At 39.8% G+C, this 18,157-nt stretch overlaps 1 protein-coding gene across 3 annotated transcripts in view; it reads left to right on the top strand.

Annotated features, from left to right (window-relative positions):
* CCND2 (cyclin D2) overlaps window positions 1–11,450 on the top strand; it is a 39,464-nt gene extending 28,014 nt beyond the window's left edge. For 2 of the 3 annotated variants that reach the window (XM_042889380.1, XM_042889381.1), the window contains one exon: window positions 6,751–11,450. In XM_042889380.1, coding sequence (XP_042745314.1) covers window positions 6,751–6,903 — 153 coding nt within the window. In that variant the 3' untranslated portion in view covers window positions 6,904–11,450. The remainder of the gene's footprint in view (window positions 1–6,750) is intronic. The other variant, XR_006182017.1, reaches the window with a different exon arrangement.
* The last annotated feature ends 6,707 nt before the right edge of the window (window positions 11,451–18,157 follow it).

Raw genomic sequence — 18,157 nt, 5'->3', positions numbered from 1 at the left:
AACTGGAGTGGTAACCCCATCTACAAAATACATCACTTCGTGTTACACCCATTATGGTCATTGGGCTGATTAGGTACCGTAAGTTCATTATTTCTCCTATTGCATGTAACGCTACCATCCAGCTGGTATATATCATAATTCTTAAAGTTAGTTGCAGATTATGGCACAGCAAAGGTGGTTTTAGGATTTATCATGTAAGAATTCTAGCATTTTTATCATGTGTCATATTGATGAGGTCTGAACTTTGTCTGCCAACTTCCATTTTATTAGAAGAGCCACTGACATGTTTAATTAGTATCTCCTCTTGTACAAAACATGTTGCTCTATGGTATCCATACCATTCTATGTTTTGCCAGGTTTCCCCTATTGTCATGCAGATAGCGTGGTCTGTGAAAAGCCGTCTTGCAATCTGAATACCTGTGTGGTTCGACTCAATGATCTTTAAGGTCTTTTCCAACCTATCAGAGCTAACTCATGACAGTAAATGTATTGGTGGCTTGTGGATATCTATGTAAGGTAAAATTCATGCAAACTGTGACAATTCCAGTCTGGACAGCTTTATTGGTTTTAAGTACAACATGACCCATTTCTGTATGAAAGTACTAAGAGACTTCAGCCTCTTAATAAATTAAATAAAGCACTAAATAAATACTTTTTACAAGTTTTTATAATTTCAGTGTAAATGATAACATGTAAGAATATTTAGAAACAGAGTATTGGCTCCAAGTGCTCAGGCCTTGTGTTCCATGTCACCACCCTTTCTTCCCCAAGCCTGGCTGTAAGGAAGTTGCCTCATTAAGTTCAGTAGTCTATAGCTGCTTGTAAAAAAATAAAATTCAGAGGGACATGTTACTTTGAAATTTCACATCGCTCTGCTTTAGAAGAAGAGATTCTTATGCAAAAAGAACATTGGTAGTATAGTAGTATAGTTTGTTGTAGAAATCTACAAACGGGTGAGAACATTGGTAGTATAGTTTGTTGTAGAAATCTGCAAATGAGTTGCTCTGCTCTTTCTTCTTTTTATAGATCTGATCCTGCTCAGTTTGACCACTGACTTAAATGCAGACAGATTTGAAATCTGCTCTCAAAATATTGATTAGGTCTCAGGCATTTTCTCAGAATCTGTTCAGGAAATGTCAGCATCTGTTCCTACAAACAAGAAACGTTTTCTTTGAGTAAATGGCTGTTTCAGCTACGTAGTCTGCTGTTTGTCAGCATAGCTTCCTCAGCTCTGTACTCCTGAAAAATGATTTGCAGTCTAACAAACAGGTAAATGCTTACGATGGACTTGAAACCCACCCAAGCAGCAGGGGATTTTCTTCATCTGAATTTTCAGTCGCTTTTGGCAGTAAAGTACTTTGAAAAAAGGCCAAGGAATTTATCCAGTTCCCATCATTAAAAAAATGATTCCAATGCTAGGAAATCACTGAGCTCCCAATAGGCAAGAGCAGGACCCACCTATGAAAAACATTTACCTGATTAAATAAAAGTACATGCTCTTACCTTAAAAAAAAACTAGATAGGCTTCCTCCTCTTTTCACTTTTTTGTAGCTGCTGGCACATCTTTCTCCTTACATTCTGAGAGAAAGTGAGGCATGCTAAAATCTTGCTTGTCGGTCTTGTATCTTATCACAGAGTTCACTGTGCTAACATTTTATTGCATCTTCAAAGACATTCAACTTGTCTTCACCCTGCTGAGACTTCCTGCTTGCTCTGAGCAAACTTCCCTTAAAGCTTCCCTTCTCTGCCTTCTGTAAGAGCCACACATAAATGTGAGTGCAAGCAGAGACAGGCAGCCCAGTCCCCTCCCTTCTGGGGGTAAGCTCTGGAATGTTGGATGTTAGGCATCCCTTCCTCAATCCCATTTTTATCTAATTAAGCAAATTCTTAAAGTGTGTGTTTGATAACTATGTTTTTTTTATTAACCTTCTGCTGACATGATTGCCATGTGAGGAGTTTTGCAACATGGAATGCTGGGAAGGGCAGCTGGCATTGGTGAGGAGCAGAGGCAATGCGCAGCGGAAACTCATGTGGGCATGCAGCCCAGGGCTGGCACTGGGACAAACTGGTGTCCTGGCTGCAGAGCAAGGGAGGCAGTGATCAGGTGACTGCTAGTGTAGTGAAGGGCGGGCACACTGACATCAGCATTTTTTAACATTACTGGGTACTGCTTTTTTAATGAGTTGTCATTTCCTTAGTTGTCATATACTGAGAATCTCCACATCTCTGAATTAATTCGACATTTTGGATGCTCTATGATTCTCGGCTCCACAGTTATCCACTGGGTGACAGTGACACTGGTTGTGATTGGCTGTGGCAGTGCAGTTATTGTGCCTGTGCAGTACCTCTGATCTTCCAAGAGCATCGTATCTGAGCACCAGGATGAGGTACAGGTGTGACATAAATCAGGGCATGACCCAAAGACAAATACGAAGAGGGTGATCTCTGGAACACAGCTAATGCAGGAGTACTTCCAGTGCTTAGATGATGACTAGCACAAGCAAGAGCAACTGCTGTGCTCTGTGAGATCAGCCTACAACCAGACGCCTGAATTCAGTGTTCATTGCTGACCAGACAATTTTAAACAAACTCTCCTTGTTCCAACTTCCCAGCTTTGGCATCATGTTACAATGTATTCTGATCCTTTGTCAGTGATATGGTGGATTTTTACTATAATCTGGATAATTCCAGAGGGTGGAAATACAGGTCCTTGTAGGGAATTCATTGCATCCCTGTGGATTACCTGCAAAATGCTCTCTTCAGAATAGGAGAGTAATAACTTTTGCCTTCCTCCAAAGCACAGGTCTTTTCAGTCTTCAGGTCTCTGAATGAAGTTCATGGAACTTGCTAACACCTGTATTAGAGTAGCAAGATTTTTGAGACTGTGTTGCCAGACTCCTGCTGTCCAGGATCTGGGCTCCTGTTTGGCTTTGATGTCCTCTAGACTGAGGAGGCAACAACTGTTACAGATGTGCTCACAAGTATCTGTTTCATTGTTTCATGCTACAAGAGGTGAGCACCAAACCTTCCCTAAGCTATTCTGAGCATAGGGAAGTGATGGAGCTAAAAACACACCATGATTGAAAATTTTTGTTTAAGGATGGCTAATTTTAGTAAAATTACCTGCTTTCCTTCATCTCAGAAACAACATCTCTTTTGTTATGGTTTCTCACCTTCAATAAAATTATCAGCCTGAGGCAAAGAATGAAGCATGAAGTTTAGCTCCAGTGACCGAAACTTAGGGAAAGTTGCTAGTAGAAGTATTGTTTATTGTGGAGCTTTATGGGGGTAGATAAAGTATGCCTGCAAAACAGTGAACTTGACCACTAGTCAGATTTTTCATAAGCAGTCCCACAGTTGCCTGGTTTCAAGACAAATGGAGCACAGGGAAGGCTTGGTCTGTCCGTGTGCATGTACTGTGATAGCAGAGGTTTTTTTTCTCATCATGCTCTGTTTCACCATGGTGTTACTCGCTATAATTATTTTTCCTGAGGGAACAAACTTGTGGGTTCTGATTACATGCAGGTATCCCAGATGCTCAGATTCAAAACATCTGTTTCTAGTTGTTGGCTTTAGCTGGTGTGATCCACATCGCTGAATATTTTTGTCTTCGATACAGCCAGCATCCCATCAACCCATTTTTCCTGGGCTAATTTGAAAAGCCATTTTTCACATTCTCTCTTCGGCAGATGAATCTTCAAATAGAGGTCATTATAGGACAGCTTCACAAAAAAGAGAGGACATGATTTTACAGCTAGCAATTGTTGACTAGTACCCAAGAAAAATGGATGTTTGTGGCACAGCAAAGCTAACTGCATGCATCATAAATGTAAATGCCATTAGCGGAATAGATACTTTGCATTTGGTGTGTTTTTGCAAGTCTGACCAGGATGACAAACTGTGTACATTAGTATTTCAAACTCACCTGAATAACTTGATATTGTATGGAGAAAGTGGATGTTTCTAGTCAGTCTTGCTCTCCAGAGTTGCATTTGCATTCTGTATTCTGTTTCTGGGCTGACATAGTGCCTGTGATCTGCCTGTGTGAGATCAGTGCCAGTATTGACAGTGTCTCAGTCCCAGCACATTACACACTAGTGGCACTGTGTTCATATAGTTGTGGCCCAAGTTTTATTTCTTAGTTTGTTCTATAACTAAGAATTCATCTACCTTTTCTTACATTCTTTTTTTTCAGTAACCACATTATTTGACCATCCAACACACTATCAAGGACGTGGAATGTGTGGTAATACTTTAACAGTCTTGTTTTTTGTCACTGTCTTGGTTTAAGTGCGATGAGTCCTTCCTATTTATTTGTTCATATTGTGTGAGGGTTGCAGGAGGTGTAATGTACAGAGCTTCCAGATTTGTGTTGCTACACTGTATGCTGCTCTTTCTGCTAAGTTATGTTGTATAATTTGTAGTATAGTGGTCTCAGAGGTTTGGTTATGCATTTTTGGCTCATAACTTTTTTTCGTAGCTGTCTTTTCTTCAGCATTCTCTGAAACAATGATGAGTGACTGTTGGTGCTGTTAAAATAGTCCAATTTTGCAGGTAAAGACGTGGAGAGGGTACCCTACACGTCTTCCTCCAGTGCTGCTGAAATCCCTTCTGTGGAATATGCTCAGAGAACAGTGCTGCTGGCGTATTCAGGCTGTATAATTAGTTCCCTTGTTGTGAACAATGCTTTATCTCCCTCCACAGTGCCCAGCTGCGAAACAGCGTGATTTTTTCTGGGTTTAAAGTTTGAGTGTGTTGTTCAGAGTTTGGGATTCTTGTTTGGAGACTTAACTCAGAGTTGGTTCTTCCTTCTTCAATAAAGACTTTTTAAAAGAAAAATCAAGAACAGCATGAGTCAATAGCTTGTGCCACTCCGTGTCATGGTGTGCAATTTGGAAGCTGTACTGTTCAAATTTTGATGTTTCTTTTGTTCTGGACCTTTCATTCTTGCTTGAATTTTCACACCTTTCTTTTGCCTTTGTCTTGAGGTGCCAAATACATGACCCACACAGTGACAGGGCACTGCACATTTTTGGGAACCTCAAAATCCTTCACTTTTATGTGGTGAATTGAGTTGGTGTAAAACTCACGTGCCTCTATGTTTTGTTGGTATAGCACATGTTGGTAATGTCAGGAGAAAAACCTCAGTATTTTTTAAGTGAAAAACTGCTCAAATCACTGAACTTTGCATAGGAAAGTACAGATATACCCTACTTTTCATTTTTTACAGGAGCACTGAGGAGCACTTTGAGTTCTTACTCAAGACAACACAAATGAGCAAGGGCAGGTAAAATGTTAAGATCTGGAAATTCTAATGAATGTAGAGTTAGTGTTGTACAGCTTAGATGTGTTTAACCTGTGCACCTAGACAGTTAGTAATAATGCAGCTCCACAAGATCATAAACTTATAACATTATTATTTTAGAGATATTTTTTATGAGTCAGTTGCACACAGCTTTACCATGGGCTGCGTAGATGAAGAAAATACTGTGGAGGGGAGGGTGCAATGCAATGCCAACTCTGCCTTTCACACCCACCATAGTGTGCACAGTTGAATCAAAGCCTGTGTGTATTACACATTACATATGCTTGTGCCAGTTGACAAGTAAAATACAGCAATTACCAATAACAGTATTTCAGATCACCTACACGTGCATGTGTGCCTGTGAGGACATGCTGTACAATCAATAAGCATACAGAGGTTAGGCTAAGTAGGATTATCACAGTGGACAGACAATAAATGAAAAATGCTCACCAATGTTGTAGGCTCACAATAAACTCCTCAAGGAGCAATCTCCAGAAGGAGATCCTTCCTCAGTGATAGTCAGTACTTAAATGGGATCTAGGAGAGGTGGAGCCAGGCTCCACCCCTTCCAGTACCACAACTGAATTGCCTCTACATGTGCTCCTGTGGCTGACTCACTGCTTGCCTCAGGTGGCCAATCAGAGGTTCAGGCCGCGATCAACAGTTCCCATAGACACGCATTTTTTGTTATTAAACAGACATGGATGTTTTATTATTTAATTATTAAACTTGGCTTTGTGTTATTTTGTAAAATAATAAAGTAACACATTAATTGCAGAAGAAATATCCAGAATACTTGTGTATGTCACAGTTTTAGCTGAGGCAGTGTTAAGAAAGCATCGATGTTTTGGTTGTTCCTAAGTGACTGGAGCGTACCCAGGGCTGGGCTGCTTGGTGGAAGATCTGCTACCATTATGGCATGGCAGCGGATGGAGTGAAGCCAGGATGGCTGGCTTGAATTAGGAAAAGGTTTAGTGCATATAGTGTGATACCATGCAGAAGGCTGTAAAGTTGTGTGGAGTTGACTGAGGGCAACTGCTGCATGGGAATTGGTTGGGTGTTGGTCAGGAGCTGGTGAGACACTGTGTTAATAATTGGGCTGTTGGTCAGCAAACAGTTGTATTCTTAGATGGGTGCTGGTCATCGGATGTTTTAATAAAAAATGTGAAAAAAAATACAAGATATTTTGTTACTTTTATATAACTATATTACGTATTTTATTTACAGCCCAAGACAATTCCTCTGCACTGAGTGTGGTCCATGCGAGCCAAAACGTTGGACACCCATGATTTAATCCAGGGGAGTTTGTAAATAGTGCTAATCTCTGAGAATTCAAGGTTATTTTCTGCCACAGCAGATACGCGTTTCCTGCTCTTCAAACATTACAAGTTCAGTATGAAAAATATATATCTAATGCACAGATCAATTTGCTTTTTATCTCCTAGGACTGCCTTAAAGCTTGTCAAGAACAGATTGAGTCGGTGCTAATAAGCAACCTTAGGCAAGTCCGGCAGCAACAACAAAGCAATCCTTCTAAGACCGTTGAGGAACTGGACCAGGCCAGCACTCCCACAGATGTGAGAGATATCAACCTGTGAGGACATCAGCACAGAAAGTCAGGCTTGTTCTCCCACCCCTTTTATTTTTGTTACTATTCTTAGATTTATTTTTTTTTTTTTTTCATCTACTCCCACGTAGAGCGTATGTAAAGCTCTTTTAGGTGAAAAAAACTGAATAATGAAAAAAGCATTTGGTGCCCATGATGTTCTACAGAAGGGAATCCCGCAGTGTATTTGGTAATTGTTATTTGATTATGTATCATTGATATTAAATGCTTATAAAAGCATACAATAGCTAGATAAATGTAAGCCTGCATTTGTGGGAAGAGAGTATACTTGTCTGTGTATTACAACTTACTGCATACACCCCTTTTTTAGATTTAAGAAAGGAACTGTGTGTGCAATTTTATGGCTTGACTAGATTTCAAAGCAGTAGAAGAAGGGCTAGGACAATGTGGGAAAAGGTCCCTGAAGCAACTGAACCATTTTCAATGCAGAAGAGATTTGCTGATCTGTCACCTCTGTTAGTAGTCAGAAGTGTTTGTTGGATCTTTGTATGTTAGTTTTGTTTACTCTTGCTGTCTATGGTAGCTGCTACTCAAGAAAGATGTTCTATTTTGCCAGCTAGAAAAGAAGGTGTTTTTTTGTTTTGTTTTGCTTTAAATTCCCCTCTCCCCTATGACTATTTCTACTTCTCCTTCAGAAATGGTTCATTCTAAACACAGCAGCATCTTTGGCATGAGGGCAATCCCTTCTACCCAACTGTGGGCCAAGCTGAAGTTATAGAGTACTCACGGTAAATGAGGGAAATGCAACAAATAATTTTGACAGTCGGCTAATCAGACCGCCTCCAAACTTTGGATATCAAGATGCAGTGGATCCTCTGTGAAAAAGCATTATGTTCCTTTACAGAGATAATGTTTCACATCCATGTTAACTTTTGGCAGCTCTTCAGCTTCGTGTAAAGATAATTAAATGATGCTGTGTCCATTTTCCTCTTTAACGTATACTCACTGTGTTAAAGAAGGTGAGATTTGGTGTGAGACCTATCTACCCAGCTTCCTCCACTGCCCCGTCATGCTTTTTGAGCATTTCAGTAACTTTACTGATCCACAGTGAACATTATTATAAATCATTTCATTCAAAAAGCACTTTGAAAATTGTTCGTAAGGGATTAAATGAAATGGTTTATGACATTTTTGCCAAGGAAAAAAAAAAAAAAAAGGAAAAGAAAAAAGACACAAAAGCAAAGCATATAGCTTTTTATAGTCAATATTCTCCAGTATCTGGTGTACTTTTTTTAGTTGTGGTGTTTCTGGAAATACCAACACCTGCTTCAGGTGAGATTCCCGTCATGACATTCCGGATAAAAGCCTCATGATTTGTATTGTTCAGTGTCACAGAAGGATCTGAATACCACCAGTATGTTATCCATGGACAATGAAAGAAAATTTGCTGGTGCAAAAGATATAAGTGGTGAACGTTGAGGTTTGAGAGTTGGATTTTAATTACAAAGGTGTATTCAGTGTACTTGAATTTATTTTTCTGCTCCATCTGTAAAGAAGAGGCAGTTAGTTGGCAAAGAAGTTGGAGCAATTTTTTTTTTTTTTTTTTTTTTTTTTGCACGATTGTATTAACAGTTTGCAAATATACAGAATGAAGTTGTTGGTTGCAATGTTAATGGTTGCAATGTTCAGACAAAGTCCAGAAAGAACATGCTACTTTGAAGAATATTATATGAATGGACTCAGCTGCATTTGGCTAGATGAGGGTAGAAGATGGAGTAAAGTTTTGGTTATTTGTTTGGGTGGTTGTTTTTTTTTTTGTGCGCTGCTAAGAAGCTATGATTTGTTTCATTCTTATTCACATTAACAGTACTTAGCTGTATTGTTTCACTGAGTGTGCTGCTATTTTATAAACGTTTTTATAATATATTATTTTACTGCTTAAATTTCAAATCCTTGAAGTAGATGGTTAAGTGGAGATATGATGAATTCTGTGATTTACTGGAAATGCCCTGTACAGGTTGGGTTGTTTTGTTTTTTTTTCCTAATAGCTGTTTCATGATTTATTTTTATTTTTACTTCCTTTTTTTCTTTCTTTTTCTTTTCCTTCCTGATCACATCCTTCAAAGATGGTATACTTACCTCAGGTTTACTGGACAAGATAAAAATGGTTCCCATTTTCACAATACCTCACAACATGACAGTTACTTATTCCCTGCTGAAGGCCTCAGCAGAGCTATCGGTGCAAGTGGCTGCTTAGGGCCTGTGCTTTGGTCAGTGGAACACAGTTGCACCAGCTGTGTTGGGGAAAAATTGCAGCAAGCAGGGGCATTGGCTCCCTTATGGTCTTTCATAGTGGAAAAAATGCACTGGTTCAAGGGCATATCCAGGAGCACCTCTTGTGCCTCCAGACCCTAATCATGGACGCGTGGATGATGTGTGTGGTAGCTACATGTCTCCCTCTGGGCACTCCAGCCCCTTGAGGTGCCCACACAAGCACAGGTAATGCCTGACTCCCACAGGCTTAACAGCTTAGCAGCAGGATGGCCGCCAGCATGGCCGCACTCGGAGTCTTGCTGTTCAGAACAGCCAGCTCTGCCTCACAGCCCGTGTGAACAACCTGGCCCAGCTGCCTACTGTGCCTCAGTGGTCAAGTGTCAGCACTCTCCATATCCTCTCTGAGCCCTGAGCCATAGTGCTCAAAACTGCTGCTCTGTGTGCAGAAGTCTCCATCTTGTAAAGAGCCAACAATAACTGCTCTTAGTGAGGCTTGAGGGCTCAAGTGCTCTTCCCCCAAGTGGCTTCAGGGCCACAGCAGCTATAGGGATGGGCATAATACCTCACAGCCTGCAAGAGCAGGTTTCAAACAGCTGTGTTGCTGAAAAATGGTAACTGGATGGTTTTGTTCTGACAGTGGCTTTTCACACTGAAAGCACATAAAATTCAGCAACTGCATCACTCTTAAATGAAAGATATTTAATTTTTGGAAGCATTGTGATTAGGAAGACTCCAAAGCCACATGCAGCACACGCATGAGGTAATATTCCCTGACAGATCAGATCAGTCTCTGGCAGCTTTTGCATGCACAAGTTTTTGTGCTAATGCTTAATGGAAAAGCATTCAGACTGTGGGCAAAATGTTGCCTTTTAGCACGGCTGCACATAAAAAGCATGGGCATAAGAGCACTGTAAGCGTTGCACTTACATGCTCTGCTCTTCTCAGTTCTGCTGCGCAGTGTGGCTGAGTATAGACAGGAGAAATAGCTGTGAGAACTGCCCTGCTCTTGACAATTACATGAAGTTTTCTGCCATTTTTAATGTGCCATCAGGATGTTGTAGGCTGTTGTAGTGGAAACACAGCCAAGTCAGTGGACTGAGGTGCATGCTTTTTTGCCCTGACAGGTGTACTTGCATGCAGGGAATGAAGGCTGGCCCCATGTTCTGCAGTGTCCTTGTCCACCACATGGCTCCCCATTGAGGCTTCTGTCTGCTGTGTCTGGCCATGCATGGACTGTACATTCATGGTTTCATAGATTTCACTAGAAATATTTGTAAGTGTTGTGGCTCTCACACCTCACTGCAGCTGCAGGGGCAAGTAGTAGGCACAAGATTTGGTTTGGAAGCAACAGCACCTTGCAGGCTCTTGTGCAGCGGAGACTTGTCCACCGCAGAGCGGGCTCATGCAACCACTGTGAGTGTTGGGAGCATCATCCACTGCGTGGCATTCTTTATAAGAATGCGACATACTTGTAAAGAACATGAATAGTTTCACAGGAGCATTCATAACAAAAATATTCCGTAGTGCCCCTTTTAGAAGATGTTAACAAAAAATACTGCTATTGCAAATGAGATGTATGATTTTTTCTCTGAATTGCAGATATCATAAAAGTTTCCTGTGGGTTAATTAAAAAAAAACAACTACTGCTGATGTGCCAGATGACTGGCCTAACTGAGTAAAGCATTTGTCTCTCAGCTATTTGTTGTTGGTATTTTGATCTTCTCCCTCCAATGAATGTAGAGTAGGAGCACCTCATAATCAATTTATTTGTATTACCAACATGCTCATAAAAAAGAAAAATAGTATATTAGATATTTATTTCAGTGATTTATGTGCATGTCTCTTAAATACTCAGTGAACCACATGGCCACTGGATTTTTTCCACTATGTTCATTAGTATTTTCTCATGTACCTCAGAAATCACTCTCAGTTGCACAGTTCCTGTTCTCAAGCTCTTTTTTCTTTTTTTGCTTTAATGAGTGTGATGAAATATCAAGTCAGCTATTCTCTCACAATATGTTCTTTAAGAGATATGGATGTTTATATGGTCAGGGAATGCTAGGAAGTGTGGTAGTAGACATGATCAGCGTAAACAAAAGTATTTAGAAAGTATATGAGATTATTTTGGATGGATAAGACTCTGATACAGTATAGTCTTGATTACCTTTTAAAAGGTCTTTTCTGTTCAGTGTTGTCCTTTTTATTAATAATCTGTTGTTTTGACTAGTTTAAAGATGGTTTTAAGAAAAGTGTTCTGGCAGAATTAGGTATGCTGTATAGACAATAAACTCACCTTGACCTAAATTTGCGTGTCTTGTTTTTATTCAGTGTGCAAAAGACAATGTGATTCTACAGCTTTTTATCTAGATAGATCACGTTACCAGATGTATAAAAGGAGAACTGTTGAATTTTGCAGTCACAGAAGTTTTCTTCTAGAACATCATTTATCATTAATAGGCAAATTCTGATGTGTTTCTTCTGTGAAAAGATCCAGTGAGATTTAAGGAGAACAAAGTCCTAAAAATGATAAGCTTCTAGATTAAAATATTTCTTGGAAATGAAAATGAACTGGTAGAAAAGTCCTTGTAGGTACATGTGAGTGCGCATTTTTGCAACCAATTTAAATTTTATTTAATCTCCAATCATCTGTTGTATTTAAAAGTCAGCTGTAACATTCTGCAGTTTTTCTTACTATAAGCTTTGAGCAAATGGTGATTGAAAGGAAAGGGTTTTATGGTGAAGCTGGTGAAGCCAATGGGAAGAAATGACCCTCTGTGCATCCAGACTTCTTGCTTAGTCTGTGATCAGGAGACAGGACAGTAACTCTCTCCCAGTTCTGTGTTTCATGCAAATGCACACGTGATGCTTGTGGCTTGAAATCAGTATCTCCTGCTTCACAACACTGTAAGAAGGCACTGCCTCTTTTCTACTGCATTTAAGGCTTTTGAATGCACTTTGATAGAGCAAAGAGGCACTGAAGAATGAAACTGTTTTGGCATGGAAGAAAAGTAATACCATCATAAACTGAATAATACTACAGATAAAAATAGACAAGTGAAGTGAAAGAAAATGAAGAAAAAAAAATATATTGAAAAAGGAGAATAAAAAATACTTAGAGGAAGAGAACATGTTCCTAAAATGAAAAAACATAGGACTAAAAAAATATGCATGAACAAATAGAAGAAAAATAATTGATGGGATGGGAAATATGATGTAAATAATGATGTCTGAGTCAGGAGATACAGACTTTTGTAGTAAAAATCACGCAAAATTGGAGCTGTGGATTCAGGCAAGGTCTTCTGAAAATTTCCTGAAAGTGACTCTAAGCCTTTCATTTTACCAGTTACCAAATATAGAGCTTTTAAAGCATAATGAGTTATCGTTTTCCTCTGGTCACCACTTCAACGTAATTAGCAACCTACAGCATTTCATAGACATAACTAAGAGTCAACTGAAATACGTAAGGATTGATCTTTCAACTTCCATTTGTAATTTAAAGCTCAAGAGATGCCCAATGACCTAATTTCAGGTCTTGTAGATCCAATTCTTTTCCCTCTGTACTGTTCAGTAGTCTACTGAAGCTTCAGTGATATGCTCTGCAGTTATGTGTTTTAAAGAAGTTTTACTAAATCTAGATTTAACAGAAAAGAGATTTTCTGTTGTAGCTTAAATAAACATGTTGAAAATGAGCTACTGGATATAGTGTGCAGAATTTAAAACTCAAATTAATTGGACAAAAGCCTAATTGTTTTCTATAGAGAAAGCTGGCTGAATGCCAAGAAGCCACACCTGATAGGATTAAGTTCCATTATATGCCTGGTGTGTGTCATAGTCTTCTTACCATCAGTAAACAATTTCTTACATGATGATCCTATATGTCAGGGTGGAGGCCAGTCACAAGCAATGTCCCTCAGGAGTCGATCTTGGGACCAGTGATCTTCAGCATCTTCATCAGTGACATAGATGATGGCATCGAGTGCACCCTCAGCAAGTCTGCGGATGAAACCAAGCTGAGAGGTGCAGTCGATACATTGGAAGGAAGGGAAGCCATACAGAGGGTCCATGAAGTGGGCCCATGAAAACCTAATGAGGTTCAGTAAGGCCAAGCGCAGGGTGCTGCACTTTGTTCAGGGCAATCCCAGGTGCTTATACAAACTGGGGGAAGATCTCCTTGAGAGCAGCCCTGTAGAGAAGGACCTGGGGATCCTGGTGGATGAGAAGCTGGACATGAACCAGTAGTGTGTGCTTGCATCCCAGAAGGCCAGCTGTGTTCTGGTCTGCATTAAAAAAGGGGTGGCCAGCAGGGAGAGGGAGGTGATTGTCCCCCTCTACTCAGCCCTTGTGAGGCACCATCTGCAGTACTGCGTCCAGGCCTGGGGCCCCCAGTACAGGAAGGACGTGGAGCTTTTGGAGCAGGTCCAAAGGAGGGCCACTAAGATGACCAGAGGGCTGGAGCAGCTCTCCTATGAGGAAAGGTTGAGGGAACTGGGATTGTTTAGCTTGGAGAAGAGAAGGCTCCAGGGAGACCTCACTATGGCCTTCCAGTGCTTGAAGGAGCTTATAAATAGGAGGGGGAACGGCTGTTTAGGAGGGTAGATAGTGATAGGACAAGGGGAAATAAACTTAGACAGAAGGTTTAGGTTAGATATTAGGAGGAAGTTTTTCACAAAGAGGTTGGTGACACACTGAACAGGTTGCCCAAGGAGGTTGTGGATGTCCCATCCCTGGAGGCACAAAGCCAGGCTGGATGTGGCTCTGGGCAGCCTGGTCTGCTGGTTGGCAATCCTGCACATAGCAGGGGGGTTGAAACTCGATGATCATTTTGGTCCTTCCAACCCAGGCCATTCTATGATTCTATGTTACATGAGGGCAGCCTGAAGACTTTAAGGAGCAGCAACATAGCAAAATCATGCTCTAAAACAACTACATGCTAGACTGACTTTTGTGTTTAAGAAAATTACGAAGGCAAAGGAAAGAAAGATTTAGTATTGAGATTTCGGGGGAAAAAAAAACAAAGCAATTCCTCAGTGTTTCCAATCTCAGCATATGAATTAGATTGTTAATTTTCTTTTCAGAAATCTTTCTAAAGGGACTGCAAATGTAATGTCTTTCTAAATACAGAGTTTAGCTTCATGTTTCAAAGATACCCTTCATGCTTGTTTCAGAAGTCTTTTCAAACACTTCTGTTGCAATTATTATTTTTAAATGTATTGAATTATGTTACGACTCTTCATTCTACACTGCTCTAAAGAAGTAAAAAACTCTACAAGTCTAATGCAACCAGTACTAGCAGAACTAAATTCTATCCCTGCTAAAGGCTATGGGAACTCCACTGTTGAATTTTAATAGGTATATAATTTTCTCACTAACTTCAGTTCATTTGTGCCTTGTACTGTAAATTAACAGTCACATCAGTAAATGCAAAACTGTTGTGAAAGCAATTAGAATCTCTGGTAAGTCTCACCAAGTCATTTTTTTCAATAGAAAACATTAGGATCTAAGTTCTGAGAGTTGTGAACTACATCTTTTGTCAATGACAATCTAGATAGAAAGATAGAACATGCATAGAGAAGAAACAGGTTAGGATAGAGTATAGTCTTGTTTATGCATCTGACTTGCTGATAGTTTGCATGTTTACAGTCACTTGCAGCCATAAATACAGAGTAGTTTCTAGAGAAATTATCACAGAATCACAGAATGGCCAGGGTTGGAAGGGACCTGAAGAATCATGAATCTCCAACCCCCCTGCCACATGCAGGGCCACCAACCTCCACATTTAATACTTAGACCATTATATTAAAGCCTTCTCTGTACTACTTTGCACATCACAGCCAGACCACTAGCACTAAGGGAAACAGACTAGGCTCTCATACTTCCACAGCACATTTCTTCCAGTTAGATGAAAGTTTCTTCTAAAAAAATCTTGGTGGTCCCTTTACATTTTTTGGAGAAAGCTGGCTGTACCATGCTTATTCTGCACCTCCCTGAAATACTAAAAGAAATAATCTCCCCCCCCCCCCCCCCCCCACACACACACACACAAAATTTTAATGTTTCTTAATATCATATATTTTAAAGTATCTTCAGAGAGAATTTACATTTCATCTATGTGCAGCTGCAAGGGCACAAGTACACAACATTTTTACAGAGTGAAGGGCAAGTGATCTTACTGTCACTACTGGCCAGGGGGAAATGGTGAAAACTGGTGAGATCTTACTATAGGCACATGCCAAGAAGAATGCTCAGTATGGGCTTCAGGTGCACTGTGGCTACTGCCTGCCCAGAGCTGAGTGTCTAAGGAAAGGTAACTGTTGGTAGCAGATACATTAAGCTAAGAACTATTAAGATGTAAGTAAAAGCTGGGAAACTTCTCACTAAGAGCTGTGTATGTAATATGTAGGGCAAAGAGGAGCTGCTCTGTGTTCTGCTGCAGCCTACTACAGAATTGAGCTGATGCACAGTGTAGTAAATAAGAAGAAAAAAAGGGAAAATGTATCCTTAAACGTCTGCACTCCTACGGAAATGATGTGCTGATAGCTCTGTATTACTAATGATTTTTCCCTAAAAATAAACTGGGATGTGATTTTAGTTTTTTCAAAATGTAACATGCAAAAACTACTGAAGAATTAGGACAGACCAGTGAAGGAGAAAGGTCATCTGACCATGTTTGGGATTAGAGTTGCTCAGAGTATTTGCTAATGCTTCTTAGAGCAAGATCTGTAGTTTTTCTGGCTGGAATCAGAGATTACCTGAAGAGCAAAAGATTGCCCTTTCTGATTATTAGGTTTTTCAGCAGCTGAGCAGAATTGTGAATAGGACAAAATCTGCTGGAGGATAAGCAATGAATGTGGTACTTGTTATCCTGCACACCCAAACAGTAGTTTCCCTCTGTTTTCCCAGCTTCCTCATGGTCAACCTCTTTGCCTCACTGAAAAGATTCCTATTTCAGTTTCTCTGGGTTTGCTTCTTACACATGGTATTCAACGTACTGGAGTGCCCTGACAGTACTATGTGTTTTCCCAAGTTTAGTTATTAAGACTTGGCCTTACAAAACAGAAATTTGCAACAGAAATCTGTAAAATTTGGATGTGATTATCCTTGATAGCTAGCAGCACCAGAGCAAAAGATTAAATATATAACACAAGTAACACAGAGAACTGAAATGAGAACCTGACTTGAACTGTGAAACCTGAGGGTGCATATTTCCTGAGGGCCACTAGATGACAGTAACGTAACTGACAGCTGCAACTACTCTTGGAGCTCCTGGAGGAAATGGTGGGGGTTTAACAGACTTCTGGAAAGCAAAGTGTTTACCTGAAACATCTCTCTTAACCTAAAGCTCACCTGAACACTTTCATCAGACAGAGAGCATGCAACCATGGCCTGAGCTTCCACAGTTCAAGGTCTGTGCAAATTAGCTTGGAGTGCTGTTGAAGAAGTGCTGAAGGTTTTCTGTTTAGCAGAACAGTCACACAGGCCCGCAGCTGGTATATCACAATTAAAGCCATGTAAAAATAATCAAACACATTCCTAAAAGCAATTAACATATGAGGGCTGCTCCCATTACATCAGAGGCAGATGGTGGTGAGATAGCAGTGGAGACTGAACCTTCCCACCAGTATTCCATTAAATTTTGTTGTCATGTAATGGATGACAGCAGAGGAGCAACCTGATATTATTACGTTTAACATGGATTTGTGTATAAATCAAAGAATGTAACTGAATTTCTCCATGCAGAAAGAAATGTATCCATTGACATTCACTGATGCTTACTGAATGTTTACAGAAACCAAACAGTGGATGTTAGCACAGTGAGGTGGTGGGTGGTGCATTTCTGCAGTGGTAACAGTGGCAGTGGGTCACCTCCTCTAGTCCAGATTTTTGTGAGTGCAACATGCAGGCTTTTGTTCACTGCTGATCAAAATGCATAGATAATGGTGGTAGCTATGTTGAAAAGTAGTGTTTTGTAGCTCTATTAATACTGTTATTGTACTCTTGGTTGGCATTTCCATGGAAATAAATGGTTACTGTAGTTACTGTAAAGTTATTACATAACCATGTACTTAACTTGTCAACTTTGAAAACTGGCTAGAGCAGTAGTCTCTGTGCTAGGACTTGACCAAGTCACAAACTTTTTCATACCAGCAGATCCTTGGCAAGATTATTAGGAAGGAAGAGGATAAAATCAGCGGAGGTTTCTGCACAGGTGGCGCCCTTATAAGATCAGGATGCAAGATCAGAACCCAAAATGAAGAGGGAATACAGAGAATACAGCCCAGCTGATGATATCTGTTTCGCATTTCTAGTAGCAAGCTGTTATTCCAGAGGGATAACTTTCCCTGGATTGCCAATATTGTCTAATGTTAGTGTTATACAATCCACATGATAATGATTTAAGTATATAGTCAACACTGTTGAAATTTATTTATTTTTTATTTTTATTTATTAAGTTACCCATTAAAAAAAAAATTTACAGCTCCACAAAATATTTTTCTTCCTAAGATAATTTTCTCAAAATACTATTCCTCATTTGATAAGCTACTTTGCTTGTTTTAGCAGTTATGCTTTATAAACATTTTGTTTCACTGGGTCAGTTTAGAACACAGGCCCATAATCACAGAATGACATGATGTGCTACAGCAGATTTGAGAAACAACTGAAGAGGAAAAAATAAAAAATAAGAAAGGTAAAACAAGAAGCAAAAAATATACAGGCTGTAAAGATGAAGAAGATGTCAACAAAAAGAAGATGATTAAACAATGGAAAAGAAAACGTGAATTATTTATAATGGTGAAACAACAGAAATAGGTCGGAGCTGACTCATTTGGCATTGGATCATTCAGAGGCTAGACATGTCACTAATTTCACCCACTGAAAATGTCAGTTCTGAGACACAGGTTATGCCACAGTACTAAGGAAAGATAAAAGGGAAGTGAAACAGACCCGCTGCTGTATTAAGTATCTATCAGGTGGTTTAAGGTGTTAGAAAATGGAAACTATAGTCTTCAATT

The sequence above is a fragment of the Lagopus leucura genome, unplaced genomic scaffold, assembly GCF_019238085.1.
Source record: "Lagopus leucura isolate 7727_CA_CO unplaced genomic scaffold, USGS_WTPT01 Super-Scaffold_100159, whole genome shotgun sequence".
Classification (NCBI taxonomy): Eukaryota; Metazoa; Chordata; class Aves; order Galliformes; family Phasianidae; genus Lagopus; species Lagopus leucura.
This window is presented reverse-complemented; position numbering and strand designations above follow the sequence as displayed.